Source organism: Moschus berezovskii, chromosome 5, assembly GCF_049115385.1.
Source record: "Moschus berezovskii isolate FMDL1 chromosome 5, NW_MosBer_1.0, whole genome shotgun sequence".
Taxonomy (NCBI): Eukaryota; Metazoa; Chordata; class Mammalia; order Artiodactyla; family Moschidae; genus Moschus; species Moschus berezovskii.
In genome coordinates this window covers 50,319,334-50,334,577 of record NC_142464.1, presented here as the reverse complement: position 1 = coordinate 50,334,577, position 15,244 = coordinate 50,319,334, and the positions used below count along the sequence as shown (strand labels likewise).

The following is a 15,244-nucleotide window of genomic DNA, read 5'->3' as shown; positions in this document are numbered from 1 at the left end:
AGAGAAAAGTGAATGTGAAGTCGCTCAGTCGTGTCCAACTCTTCGCGACCCCAGGAAGGCCCATTAATCTGTACAGAGACGGTTATTCACTTGCAAAGGGATGAGGGTGATTGAGGTCATTACTGAGCAAATAGAACTGTAAACATTGGGTAGGATGCACAAGTTGGCTGGCTTCCTCCTGAATTTTCTGTATGATAACCTTGATTCTCCATTTTGTCTTCCTAGTAGAAGCATTGTCTGAGTGTTCACAGTGTTTATTTTGGAGGAATTCAGAGCTCCAGAGATGAAAGGAATTGATACATATATAATTGTAATGTTGTTAAAGATGAAATGCTTTTGTAGCTTATAATGTTTATAATGATATGGTATAATTACATAGAATGTTTTTCCCAGCGATTTCCTTCACAGATCACTTCTTTACATTTCCAATAATACTGGAATGTGCGTCATAACTCATGACCAGGTTTATAAGAAAGCTTGGTTACAGGTTTATAAGGGAAACCAACTACTCCTGCAAAGTTTTCCTAGCTCTGGTTCAGGCTTTCATGTGAACGAAGTGTTTGACCTTAGATTCATTTAACCTCCTTAGATTTCAGCTTCATCTGGAATATGAGGCAATGGGCTAGATTCAGGATCAGCTAACCTTCAACAAGTACTTACTATGTGCAAGTCGTGTGTTAGGAACTTTCAACATAATCATAATAATTCATATTAAAATTTAAATTAAGCCCTATAACAGATGAAGAAACCTAGGCCCCAAGACTTCTTTGAATTCTTTGCTTAAGTCAAAGAATTAATTTGTATCAATAATAATTAATTTAAATCAAAATATTTAAATTAATTTATTTAAATATAAAATAAAATACATTAATTAAACGAAAATTTATTAATTTGGATTAATATATTAATCCTATCTCCTAACTTAAAAAAATCAATGCTTTTCCCTCTGTACTTTCACACTTGCCTCTATATTTTAGCATTATATACAGTTATAGAAAAATGTATATGAGCTTTGACTTATTGATATATAAACTAAAATATTCCTATTACCCAAAATACACACGAGTAAAATGATTAATATATCTAAATTGAAATTTTAAAGTTTGACTGAGTTTATATAATCAAATTGCTTGACTTACTAGTGTTTGAGGTTTCTGAGTGACATGGGAATATGTTTTAAAACATATTACAGAAATCCAAACAGCAAGATATTCCATGCGTTATCAACATAAAGATTCAGAGATTGAGTCACAGTGGTGAATTCTTGATTGAGAAATGCATAATTTCAAATATACATTCTCATTCTGTTCAGCTCAATGAATGGGTTTTAATATGTTAACTGATCCTAAGCAGGAAGAAGACTACTATATTTTTAAAAATTTCAGACGGAAATTTCATGATTGGTATATCTGCTATTGTGTCTATCATTAATAATTACTAGTTGGTTGATAGATTTTAATCATTATATTGGCATATAGGAATACAATTTATAATAGCACAGCTGATATAACAAGACATACATCATATTTGGGAGATAAATATTCAGGAAATACTGCTATTTAGGAAAGCAATATACATCTCTGGCGTGGACTCTATTTCTAAATTTCCCCAAAGTCTGCTGTTTCCTCTGTTATACACTGTGTTTTATGTTATGCACTATGTTTTAAATATTTTAAAATATATAATTCTGCTATAAAAATAATAGGCAAAAAGGAAGGAGAACTGATGACACTGAGTAGAGAAGCAAAGGCAGTGTGAGACATGGTAGACACAGAAAAAGACAGTGGAGCACGTGTGTGACGAGCAGATAGAAATGACAGGACAAACGAGAAAACCACTTATTTAGAAAAGGATGGAGGCATAAATATTTATGATTCACTCTCAGAGCCATCTGAGATGCTGCGTCCCAGGCTGCAGTCCTCATTTTGCCCCAAATAAAACTTACAACTCTCAAGTTGTACATCTTTTTTTAATTGACACTTATGGTGACCACGAAAGGACCCAGAGTGGACTTCCTTCCTTCGACTGGACTCCAAGAGGAACCAGAGCTTTGGTACTAGCAGCAGCCCCGTGCACCCATCCTCCTCCTCGGGGAGTGCAGAAAAATTTGGGTTTAATATAGGAGAAGGCAATGGCACCCCACTTCAGTACTCTTGCCTGGAGAATCCCATGGACGGAGGAGCCTGGTGGACTGCAGTCCATGGGGTCGCAGAGAGTCGGACTCGACTGAGCGAGTTCACTTTCACTTTTCATTTTCATGCATTGGAGAAGGAAATGGCAACCCACTCCAGTGTTCTTGCCTGGAGAATCCCAGGGACGAGGGAGCCTGGTGGGCTGCCGTCTATGGGGTCGCAAAGAGTCGGACACGACTGAAGCGACTTAGCAGCAAATATGCATATGGCATATGAGACACTCAATGTTTATCGGATTGAAAAACAGCTGCTCATTTGTGACATCACATTTGGCCTCATGTTCCCTCTGTCCAGCAAACACAAATAAAGCCCATAGCTGCTCATTACGCAAGTTATCATCGTGGCCAGGTATAACTGCCCCTGCATCTCTAACAAAGCAGTGAGATGTTGGTCCCAGACATCTTAAATCTGTTAGGTCACCTTGCTTAAACTTCAGCTCTGGTCCTTGGAACTACACCAGCAGTGGGGAAAGTTGATGTGTCTGAGTTGGAAAATAGACAGATGGACTAACTCAGTTCACATGCGCATAGTATATGTTGAGGTGATAGGTCTTTCTTCTGTTTGTATCCTAATCCTTGTGGGTTAACCTAACCCAACTCTTGCCCTGCTTCTCACTGGTCCGTGTGTTTTAAATGGATATAATAAACTGTGTGATTTGAGCATCTTAATTTGCACTGTGAGCCTTCCTGTTCCACCACCTCTGTGTTAACCTGCCTGGTCATGTATTTGGAGACTCCTGTTACATCAAGGTAATTCCCCATATGGCACTGCTGGCCAATTTTTGCCTCATATTTCTTCTTTATATTTACAACTGATGGTAATTACACTGCAGTGGGTAGAGAATATACCATTTCAGAAAGATATTTGGTCATCTAAAAAGAGCACTTAACTGTCACAGGGATACATTCCAATAATAGTCTGGCTGCAGCAGACAAACAATAGAAGAATTCATGGTTTAGCAGGATAAAGTCAGAGCACTTTAAAGCTGGTTCCAGTTCAAATTCTCATTTCAGGAGGACGAGATTTAGTGACTTGCTGAAGGTCACTATTTCTAGTAACTAGTAAACCAGAACAGGAGCCAATGCTGTCTAAAGAGGTTATGGGGTTATTTGAGCTACTGCTGTTTCTAGCTGGGTCCTGGGTAATAACCAAGCATGCATTCCAGCACATGCCATGTAATGACTAAAAATATAAACTACAGCTGTCACAACTAATAGATTAACATTAAATGATGCAAAAATAAACAGAGAATGTCTGTTTATTAACAGGGTTTATAGAGGTGTCACTGAGACATTTCAAGTGCTAAAAATTGCTGTTCTTTCCATGTCAGTTTAATCATGACATTACACATTTCCCTTTGATTCTGGAAGACAGGACATTAGTCAATCTTCTCAACACTCACTAGCTAATATATTTGAAGAACTGTGTTAGATGTTTGCCACATAAAAATGAGTAAGGTATAAACTATGTGAATCAACACTTTAGACCCCCTTCCATGTGCCAGGCACTGTTGTAGGCACTAGAAAACCAAAACAACAGTGGCTTAAACCAGAGAACATTAATAATAAAAATAAGTCCAGAGGTTTGAGAGGCAGCTCAACTATGACCTTGGGGATCCAAGTGTTTTCTCTGTCTTTCCATTTCCTCCTATTATTTCAGAATTTTCCTTTGTTTCTTTTGCCTTGTGGTTTCAAAAGACCTTGCTTCAGCTCCATGCCTCCTGTCCTCAGAATACCATTTCCAAAGCAAGAAGGATGAGGGTGGTGAGACAGATCTCTTGTAAGTCTCTATTTATCATGCACAAAATTTCTATCCTGAAGTTTCTCGGCAGACTCCCCTCAGACTTGTGTTGAAGAGTGGAAATTTCTATGACTTGAAACTCTTCCATAATTAGTGCTGCCCAAAATGGTATCCACCAGCCACGTATGGGTAGCGAGCACTTGAATTATGACTAGTGTGACTAAGGAATAGAATTTTTAGTTTTATTTAATTTTAATTAATTTGAGTTTAAATTTAAATACATGTGTCTACCATAAATATGTCTACACATAAATACATGTGTCTACCATATTGGACAACACTGCCTTTGACTCTTTTTGGGTAGAACTACAATATGGCCACCAGTAGTTCCCATATTGTGTAGCTCTTTCAGCCTCCAAAGGAGAAAAAGTTGGGGAATGGCTCTTTGGCAGCAACTAACAGAAGAAAGTGAAACTGTTAGTCACTCAGTTGTGTCCAATTCTTTCCCTCCAAGGGAAAATGGTTGTGTAGCTTTTTCAGCCTCCAAAGGTGAAAAAGTTGAGGAAAGGCTCTTTGGCAGTAATTAACAGAAGAAAGTGTTAAGTGTTAGTCACTGAGTTGTGTCCCACTCTTTCCGACCCCATGGACTGGCTCTTCTTACATGGAATTCCCCAGGCAAGAATACTGGAGTGGGTTGCCATTCCCTTCTCCCAAGGATCTTCTGGACCTAGGGATCGAACCCAGGTCTACAGCAGTGCAGCCAGATTCTTTACCATCTGAGCCCCCAGGGAAGCCCAGAAACTAACAGAGTCTGCCTTAAAAAGTAAATAAGACAAAGTGTCATAGAGCTGGTATTGTAATGGGGGAGGCTAACATCATAAAACTATAAACAAACTTTTAAAGGTAGCCATCTTCAGGTTGGAACAAGTCATGTTATCTAGATTCAGTCTAGATGACTGGTCTAGATTTTAGAATGCTGTAATAGGGAGTAATTGAAGGTGGGAGGGAGTAATTTAAGAAGGGGTGGGAAAAATCTCAAGAAGCTCATCGTCTGGTAGAAAAGGAAGAAGACAGACATATAAAATTAAATTGTTAATAAATAGGGTGGTATATATATATATAAATCCATGTATTTATTGCATAATATATATATACGTATGTATTTACTCATGTACATAGCTAATACAGAATCTATACTAGGACAAACAATGCATCTTTGAATGTTTCCCTGGTATCTCCTACAAGCTTTACATAACACAGCAAGACAGGATTCGCAGCATAGAAGCCTTGGAATGTGGTCCATCTACCATCCTTAAAGCAACAGTTGACACAATACAACTTTACAGGACTATGTGTACGGGAATATGGCTAATGAGTGATTTCTCAAACAGTTCCTATAGGATGTTCTAAAGTGGGATAATCAACAACACAGTGAGGACTTTGAAAGGACCTATTAAGTCCTGTAACTTCAAAAGGTATAATGCTCCTGATGCCTGAGGGGGGATCAGCAGTAGGTAGACCTGTCTGACAAGACACTGTCAGGGCTGGGGTAGCTTAATTAAAGCGAAGATTTTGGTGTGATTGAGGGTAAATGATGGTAAGTTTCAGACAGTGTCATCCTCAGAGATCTTCCTAACTGGGGAAAGGACTATTTGCCATGTCCTTATGAACCCACACTGGTACAGAATGATGATGACCCAGGGTTGTGTACTTTCCAAGGACTACAGGGTTGAAAGATAGACTTTCTAAAGCCTTTTCCAGTTTTAATATACTGTATTATTTTGTGATTTGTAGTGATTTTTTTCAAAGACAGAGTTAGTGATTTCTGTGCCAGAATGTTTGAAATCATTCATGTAATAAAACATGTCCTCTGCATTTTTCCTTGGATTCAGGATATTACTTGAGATATCTCTTTGATAATTCTGTGCTTTCTACAGCTTTCTCAACTATAGTGAGGTAAAAAAGAGGATATGTATCAAATTGGTGTTAATAAGGTAAACAAATTTCAAAACAGACATGCAAATTTATTTCAACCACAGGCTGAAGTCGAGTGTGTGAACATACTCACAGATTCTGAGTTCACATGACAATTGTAGCTGTGACGATTGTAATATGGCTAATAAACTTCCATTTTGCTATGAAGTTTTCATCTTCATAGAGAAAAGAGATGACACTGATGATGATCTTGTTAGGGAATAAGAATTCTTTAAATAAATTCAAAAGAATTTATTTAATTTCACCACTTAAGCTTCTTTGTAGGTTTAAAGCTACTTAGTGGTGATGATGATATCCCCCTTTTCCTACCCATCAGTGTCTAGAACTACACAGTTCAACAAGGTAGTCACTAAGCACCTGGGACTTGAAATTTGAATTAAATTAATTAAAGTTGAAGTGAAAAATTCTCTTCTGACCTCACACTAGCCACATTTCAAGTATTAAATAGCCACCATACTGGACAGTGCAGATCTAGAATATCTTATTTCAGAATGCACTGTTAGCAATAGACACCTTCGGGTTCACATCCTTGGTTTTCAAAAAAATGTTGATCAAATAAAGCGCTATTCAATTTAATGCAATAGTGTCTGTTAAAAAGACATCATTTATTTACTACTGAGAAAGTTCTAGTCAGAACTCTCTAGAAAGAGATTCCTAGGAACTGGTGCCTAAGACAGATTCTGTAGGGGCCTTAGTCAGTAATGACCTTGGACTTGGGGAAGAAAAACCCCTTTCTGGCTCTGCATGTTATTTTATTTTTGGCTTTATTTTTTGGCCGCACCTGGCAGCATATGCGATCTTACTTCCCCAACCAGGGACTGAACCTGTGCCTCCTGTAGTGGAAGCCAGGAGTCTTAACTGTTGGACCACCAGGGAAGTCCCTGGGTCTGCGATTTAGAGGGCACGAACCAAGCTCTCCCCCGCAAAGGGAGCAAAATCTCCAGGGCCAAGGGACTTATTCCCTAAGAACCTGTGTCCCCTTTCCGTCACTAGAGTTTGTCCAAGGAGCCCAGGACCCTGGGATTCAGTGACTGAAAATTCCCAATGCTACTTCCAGGGCCTGTGTGCTAAATCGCTTCAGTCCAGTCCAACTCTTTGCCATCGTACGGACTAAAGCCCGTCGTGCTCCTCTATCCATGCCATTCTCCAGGCAAGAATACTGCGTTGGGTTGCCATGCCCTCCTACAGGGGATCTTCTCCACCTTGGGATCGAACCCGCTTCTCTCGCATCTCCTACATTGCTGGCAGATTCTTTGCTGCTACTGCCACCTGGGAAGCTCTATTAGGGCTTGAGCAGGCCTCTTTCCAGAATTTTCCTCTTAAGGGAGGGCCAAACAACTGGTATTTGCACTCCGAGGCCTAAAGGGCTGCCAATACCACTTGAGGGTGTGCACGCGCTGCTTGAGGGTGTGCATGGAGCTTCTTTGAGAGGCTGGGGTGTCCACAAGCGTGCAGAAAGCTCCTCTTGTTCATGAATGGAGCGGGCACAGGAAGTTAAAGCCACGTAAGTGTGTGGACCAAGTGCTGGGGGTGTACGTCCTTCTTCCAAGGTATCTGAGAGCTCGGTACACACACCTGGCTTTGCAGGTTGTTATTAAGGAGTATTTCTCAAGATGGGAGCACAGAATATATATTTTTTGAAGGTTTGACATACTCCTTGTAAATATTTAAATATAGGGTAGGTGAGCCCCGGTGTTGCAAATGTTAGCGCGGGGTTGGCAGCACTGCCTAGAAGAAAAATAGATTCCGCTTGAGTTTCTTGGCTGGTTTGGTCGCAATTGATCTAACCGGTTGTATCTGAGGTATCTTTGGAGACCAGAGGGAAATTTCCTTTTCCAAAGGCTGCCGGTCCATCGAGGCCCCAATGCATCCTTTGCAGAGGTTATAAGTGGAGTGAATAACAGAAGGCCAGAACCGGCTTTGGAGGGTCCTTTTTCTGGGACAGGACCCTGGTCCCAGCTCGGCTGTATCTGGGACAAATGAGACTACGGAGTGCCTAGAGGAGGTTCGAGATCTCTGCAGAGAGGAAGGAAGGCGATTCCTTTGAAGACTGTTGGTTTGGGGCACTCTCTTCTTTCTTGGGTTCTCCAAAGAAATTGAGTCCTGCTCTCCTCCCCTTCCCCATGCGCAGGACTGGGGCTCGCCGGGCGGAACGCGCGGCCCCCAGGGCCACACGGGGCGCCTTTGTCTGGAGGGTTGCGGCGGCGGAGGAGAGAAGCTTGCGAGAGTGGCCACCGTGGCTGGAGTTTGGACTCGAACTTTCTTCCGCCCTCCCCTCGGGTTACGGTACTCCCGCTGCCCCGCAACTCCGGCCCGGAAGCCGGGAGCGCCTAGGTACCGGGGGCGCCTAGGTACCGGGGGCCGGCTCCGCGGCGGGCGGCGCAGGTCCCCGAGCACGCCGCTCCTCCCCGGAGCCGCGGGTGGCGAGGGCAGCGGAGACGACGAGGTAGAGGAGGAGGCGGCGGCGGCGGCGGGGAAGGGGCGGGGGCGCGGGCGGGGAGGAGCCGCCGCGGGCAGCGGCCGGGGGCGGCGGCGGCTGCGGAGGCGGAGGAAGCGCGGCGCTCCCGCCCGGCCTTAGAGCGGCGCTGGGACCCACGCGGCCGGGACCCCGCGGCTCCCCGGAGGCCAAGCGCGGCGGCTGCGGACAAAGGAGCATGTCGGCGCCGAGGAGGGCGCGTCCTCCGGCCGCCACGAGCCTCCGGGCGCCGCCGGGCCCGCGCTGCGCTTCAGTCCGCCGGGGCGCCGGGGCGGCCCGCTAGGCCAGCGCAGCGTCGCTCGGCCCGCAGGCCCCGGCCGGCCGCCCGGCCCGCAGCATGGAACGGCCCGGGCGCCCGCGGCGCCGCCCGCCGCCGCCCCTTCTGCTGCTGCCGCTGCCGCTGGCGCTGCTCGCGCTGCTGGGCGGCGGGGCCGTGGCGCTGCCCCCGGGCTGCAAGCACGACGGGCGGCTCCGAGGGGCCGGGAGGGCGGCGGGCGCCGCCGAGGGCAAGGTGGTGTGCAGCAGCCTGGAGCTCGCGCAGGTCCTGCCCCCGGACACGCTGCCGAACCGCACGGTGACCCTGTGAGTAGCCCGCGGGGCGCCCCTCTGTCCTGGCGCCCGGTCGCCTCCGTCCCAGCGCTTTCCGTCGTGCCGTTTCTCCCTTCTCGCGACTTGGAAGAGGGTCCCGCCGCCACCCCCGCGCCTTTGTGTGCGTGGAGCCGCTGGCGGGGGTGATGCTGGGAACGGGGGCGCTCGGCCCGGAGGGGTTTCTGTGGCTGGCGGGCGGATGTGTGCCCGCGTCGCTCCGCTAGTTTGCAAAGGAAAAGTTTTAGGGTTCCCCCGCGCGGTCCCGGCGCAGTGCTTGTGAGCCGCGCGGTGCCACGTGAGGATGCAAGTAAACATGCAAGCGGCGGAGTTAAAGCTCATTCATCCTGTGCTTGGGCGGCAGGAAAACAGAGCTAGGCTAGAAGGGCCAGCCTTTCAGCTGCTTGCACGTTAAGTTACTTGGACGCTAGTTTGCAGGCTGCTAAAGCCACACATGGAGAAGGGCATGGCAACCCACTCCAGTATTCTTGCCTGGAGAATCCCATGGACGGAGGAGCCTGGTGGGCTACAGTCCATGGGGTCGCAAAGAGCCGGACACGACTGAAGCAACTTAGCACAAAGCCACACAGGGACTTTGAACGCCACTGTGTGTGATCTCCAAACTTCCAGACTGTTTCCTTTGCTTTTGCTAGCTGAGTTTTATTACATAAAAGAGCACCTTGTAAAATAAGAGTTATTTTTAAGGGCCCAGAAATATATTTGAGATGAAATCGTGCACCTTCAACCCCCGGGTTCTTGGGTATGAGAGCTTTTCTTTAAAGTCGAGAACTTCAGATTTGCAAACTGGGTTTGTTGAGCCTTCCAACTCAAGGGACTTGATTTTCGGATTGAGTTTCCACCTGGAAAGAAAAATTTTTGGTCTCGTAACTCAGTTTGTGATACGATTCACTGTACAGTTTTGCAAGCGTGGTTCTGCCAATTCTACCTGAACCCTTGGCCCCGGTGACTCTTGATTTTATTTTCTGAACGATGAATTGGTTTGGGACAGTTTAAAAGTGTTTCTAATGGGTATTTTGTCGAACTGAAATATGAGTCCCTCGGCGCCGTGTGCCTCTGTGTTGTTTTGGTTGGTTTCCTAAAAAAGAATCAAGGCTGCCACTATAAAAACATGAAGGCAAGAGGAACAGCGTGACCTGTGAAAGAACTTAAAATATGGTTTTTAATTTAGCCCAGAAATATGGTTTTTAATTTAACCCAAGTTAACCCTAGCAGGATTTATGGGTAAGTACAGGTTTCGTTACTAATACCTTTGTTCTTCGTTTCCATTTGTTTGAATTAGGAAAGGTTTAACACAGGACAACTGTGTGTTTCTGTTTATGGAGGCCTGAAAAAGGTAAAAGTTTTTGTTTTGTTTGATTCCTTTACCAACACTTGACCACTTGGTAGTGGCAGCAGCTGTATTTATTTCTTAGCCAGATTCTTTGAAGTGGAAATCTTGAGTATGGGCCCATAATTACAGTCTGGAGTCAAGTGGAGAAAACCTTTGTTTTGGAGATATCCCTTGTTAGTCTGAAGAAATTAGTCATATATTTGGCTTCTGAATCAGTGGCACTTAAGCTGATTCAAGTTTAGGTCGATTTTTCCTGAATTGTCAGCAATTGTAAATTGTTGATTTCGCAGGGGAAAAACGTTGATATTGTAGAAAATAACTTTTCAGCATATAATCAAGCTATTTCATTGAATGTCAACGAACTGATGAAAATACGTGCCTTTGAAATGTCATTTTAATCCATTTTTTTTTTTGCACCTGAAAGCCCTTTAAAGTAAAAGTAATACAGTTTAGTGAATGGGAAGAATTATAATTAAGAATCGGGTAAAGTTGATATTCTGGATGAAGTTGGTTTCAGGTGTATCAGAATGGTGGTGTGGGGGATGTTCTGGGCCAGTTTCCTCATTTTCCTAGAGAATAAATTAGAGGGTCATAGTAGATAAGTGACTTGCCCCAGTTCCCATGATAAATTTATAGCGAGGGGGTCCGTGCCCTGGATTCTTGCCCTGCAGTTCACGTGCTTTTTCATCTTCACTCCCTGTCTTTAACTTCCTTAGTTCAACACTTTTTTTTTTTAAATCGTTTCTAGATCATTGGCAGAATGTTGAGGTTTGGACTTTGGTGTTATTTTCCTAGGACTGTGGTAGATTAATCACTAGTTTGATGGCTTAAGACAGCAAATTTCTTCTCTCACCATTCTGGAAGCCAGAAGTCCAAAAGCAAGGGTTCTAGCAGGGTCAGGTTCCTGCCAAGGCTCTGGAGAATCCTTGCCTCTTTTCAGCTTCTGACTTTCCTTGACCTGTGGCAGCTCAATTCCAATCTGTTTCTGTCTTCCTGTGGTCTTCCCTGTGGTGTCTTTCAAATACTCTCCTTTCTCTTATGAGACACCAGTCTTTGAATTTAGAGGTCCACTGGAAGTCTAGGATGCTCTTTTCTCAAGATTCATGACTTAGTTCCATCTGCAGAAAAACCCACAAAAACCAACCTTATTTCCCAGCAGGGTTATTTTCAGAGGTACGAGGGGTGAGAACTTGGACCTTTGGTTTTGGGGCACACTCACTTTTCAGTTCATACAGAATATAGACAAAAACATTGTCTTCTCCAGGAACTCACAGAAATTTGCGGAGAAAGTTTCATGAAGTCTCAGGACAGTATGGTAAACACTCTAATATCAGGGAGCAAAATTAGCAAAAGGAACCCATGAGAGGGCAACCGAAGTTCCTCTGGGGCATAGTGGGTGGGGTCGAGGATCTGAGAACCCATAGCCAGTTTGAGAAGTGTGAGAAAGATACTGTGGAGGAAATGAGGGGATGAGAGGTGGGAGTCCCTGGCAGGCCCAGGGTAGTGGAGATGCTTGAGGAGTTGTGCATTTGAAGTTGCTGGAATGTCAAGGACACATGTCTGGTGCTTGGAATGGTGGTGGTAGGGGTTTGGGGCGCTCTGGGAACAAGTCAAGGATAGGCAGGCTCTCTAATTCCTTTGGTGTGGCCAAGCGTTTTCAGCTGAGTTGTGATGTGGCTGCCAAGTGGAAAGTTGGGGGTTGAAAGGATGGCAAGGATTGAAGTTTTCTTTTTCTTTAATAATGAAAAATAAGGCTATTTCTTCTTAGTGGATGAACTGTACTTCAATGTAGCATAAAGTTCAGATCCTTCTGTTGCTGCTACTGCTAAGTCGCTTCAGTCATGTGTGACTCTATGCGACCCCATAGCCGGCAGCCCACCAGGCTCCCCCGTCCCTGGGCTTCTCCAGGCAAGAATACTGGAGTGGGTTGACATTACCTTCTCCAATGCATGCATGCATGCTAAGTTGCTTCAGTCGTGTCTGACTCCGTGCAACCCATGGACAGCAGCCCACCAGGCTCCTCAGAGTCCATGGGTTTCTCTAGGCAAGAATAAAGGAGTGGGTTGCCATTTCCTTCTCCGTCAGATCCTTCTACAATCATAGTGAACAACGCTTATTTTCATAGCCATGTTTCTAGAGAGGTTGGCAGAAATCCTCAGCTTGACCACTCTTGTTCCTTGTATCTTATGTAGCCTTTTGCATTAAAGGGTTACGTTTCATTTATTATTTTTATGCACAAACTGAATACAAATTTAACTACATTAATGTTTTTGTTGGAAATCTGTTTATTCTTATGTTTCATGTGAAATGCTCAGTATTAAGTTTTAAAAATTCTGAAGAAATCAGTGGTAGAAAGTTTCACAGATTTAGTCCTGGTCTTCCAGTAGTTAGTATTTTCCTGGTGATGCTACATGGTGATTCTAGATAAAAGGTTTCTTTTTAAAAAAATTTATGATTTGTTAAGTAACTTTGGGATAAGATCCAGATGTTTTTCAGACTGTTTAACAGACTGAAATAATGCTCGGATTTGGTTTTTACGTTTATAAAATGGTACGTTCTTTTGCTATCAGAGGACTGATAATTGGAGATCACCAGTGTATGCAGCTCAGTGCCAGGTACACAAAAAGAAGTGCTGGTGTGGAAGCTTCACTCTGGTTGGAGAGGGAAGATGTGCACCGAAGCAAAGCAGACATCTAGGGAACAATCTCAGAATGTCTGTAATTAAGTAATAAATTCTGTACTGCTGATTGTTTAAATGCTTTAGGAAGCCTGTTAAGAGGAGAGAGCTGTGGGGCCGTGGAGGCCTGGGAAGGTATTAAAATTTTCCTGGAGAGGTTAAGACTTGAACACGGCCTGAGGGAAGGGAAAGGTTTGGGTTTTGAGCTAGGGGAGAGAGGGCACTCTGCAGTTACAATGAGGCGTGGTGATGAACTGGCAGAGAGGGTTTTCAGAACCATTAGTCTGTCTGTGGTGTTTCAAGCACCAGTCTGGTCGAAGTCAGTTAGGGGAGTGTGTCCAGATGGGAAGGAGAAGGGACCCAGGCTGAAGTCCCCTGGAGCAGTGGAGGGGCCTGAGAAGGAAGGAGCAGCTGCTGAGGTTGGGGGGCAGCTACTGGGGAGTATTGGTCATAGAAGCCAAGGGGAGTTCAGGTTTGAAGACAGGAATGGGGGCCCCCCAGTGGAGAGATGCTGCGAGGTTGGGAATAGTAAGAACAAGCTAGACTTGACAGCTTTGGTGCCCTCCATGGGCCAGAAGCTGCAGGAGGCAGGTTGGGGTGGATTAAAGGGAGAACTGTGTGAGGATGGTGGTGCTAGTACCTCGATGAGGAAGAAGTTTGGTGTGAGGAAAGAGAATCTTTGCATCCTGCTGAGTATGGTTGGGAATAGTTGCGGAGAGGGAGAAATGGATGATGGAAGGTGAGATATGATGGGAGCTGGAGCCCAGGTGGGTGTTAGGCTTTTAGATGGAGGGGGGTTGTTCCATCCCCAAGTGGTGACTGGAGGGAGCTCAGGCAAAATGGTGGGTGGGAGACCCCTGAGGAGGGCATGTGGGATGAAGAGGGCTTTGCTGCCCCACTGGCATTTATTTTCTCAAAGACCTAGAGGCAGGGTGAGGAGAGGGTGTGAAGAGGAAGTGAATGAAGAGTGAAGTGGCCCTTTTGGAAAGGACCTGGCGATTGTAGAAATGTCACCCAGGTGGAGTAGTGTCCATTTTTGCCTTGTGATCCAATTCAGAGGGAGATGGTCAGCATGGTTTTTTTTCTTCTCTCCAGCTGCTTTCAGCTTAGAGATGAGAACAGTGGATATTAGCCAGGCTGCTTCGCCAGGTGAGGACAACAGAGGATGAGAAGGAACAGGGAGATTTTAATGAAATCACGGACAGCTGCTATGGTGTGAATTCATGTGGATCAAGGTTTTTAATCTTTGAATGAAAGGTCTTCTCTGTAGCCATATCTTCCCATTCTCAGCACAGCCTTTTTTCCCTATGCACATCTATTGAGACACTATTAATATTGTACGCACAACTCTGAGTGCTAGGGATGGCTCTGAGTGCTGCTGCTGCTGCTGCTTCAGTCGTGTCCGACTTTGTGTGACCCCATAGATGGCAGCCCACCAGGCTCCCCCCGTCCCTGGGATTCTCCAGGCAAGAACACTGGAGTGGGTTGCCATTTCCTTCTCCAATGCATGAAAGTGAAAAGTGAAAGTGAAGTCGCTCAGTTGTGTCTGACTCTTAGCGACCCCATGGACTGCAGCCCACCAGGCTCCTCCACCCATGGGATTTTCCAGGCAAGAGTACTGGAGTGGGTTGCCATTGCCTTCTCCTCTGAGTGCTAGGGATGGCTAGAATAAGCCATAATTCTTTCCTCCGAGGATCAATAATATACCCAAATTCTTTGCTTCACCACAGCATGCGTCTCATTGTCCCCTGAACAGATTTTTATGTATTTTGCTTCCTGTATGCCTCGGCTAAGTTTGCCACTCTTGTCTGATGCCCCTTTCCTGGTAAAAGTCTGGGTCCTCATTAATCTAGCCCAATTGCTGTGGACTCTTTTGTGCCTCTTCCAACGCTCTGATCCTTTTCTTCTCTAAACATGGAAAGTGCTTCTTATCTGCGCTCTTATGTCACTTTATGGGATACTTGATACGTGTCTAAAGTATGTCCTGTCAGAGGAAGGACTCAGACCTCAATGAGTGGGAATGTAATCACTCTATTGATAAGAGTAACGCCAGCAATGATAGGACTGTATGGTGGGAGGTCAGGACAAGTGGAGGGACGTGAATTCAAAATTTTACCCTTTTATGGCCAGTGAGAACATTTCATTAGTTTAGGTCAACATTTCATAGCTATTGGGTCCCCGATTCAAGAACAGATATAAATATGGGCAGTTACATTTGACCTACATGG

At 44.8% G+C, this 15,244-nt stretch overlaps 1 protein-coding gene across 2 annotated transcripts in view; it reads left to right on the top strand.

Annotated features, from left to right (window-relative positions):
- Nucleotides 1–8,508: 8,508 nt before the first annotated feature.
- Nucleotides 8,509–15,244, top strand: part of ADGRA3 (adhesion G protein-coupled receptor A3) — a 138,916-nt gene continuing 132,180 nt past the window's right edge. For both annotated transcript variants that reach the window (XM_088836263.1, XM_055433952.2), the window contains exon 1: nt 8,509–8,985. In XM_088836263.1, the coding sequence (XP_088692389.1) occupies nt 8,741–8,985 (245 nt within the window). In that variant the 5' untranslated portion in view covers nt 8,509–8,740. The remainder of the gene's footprint in view (nt 8,986–15,244) is intronic.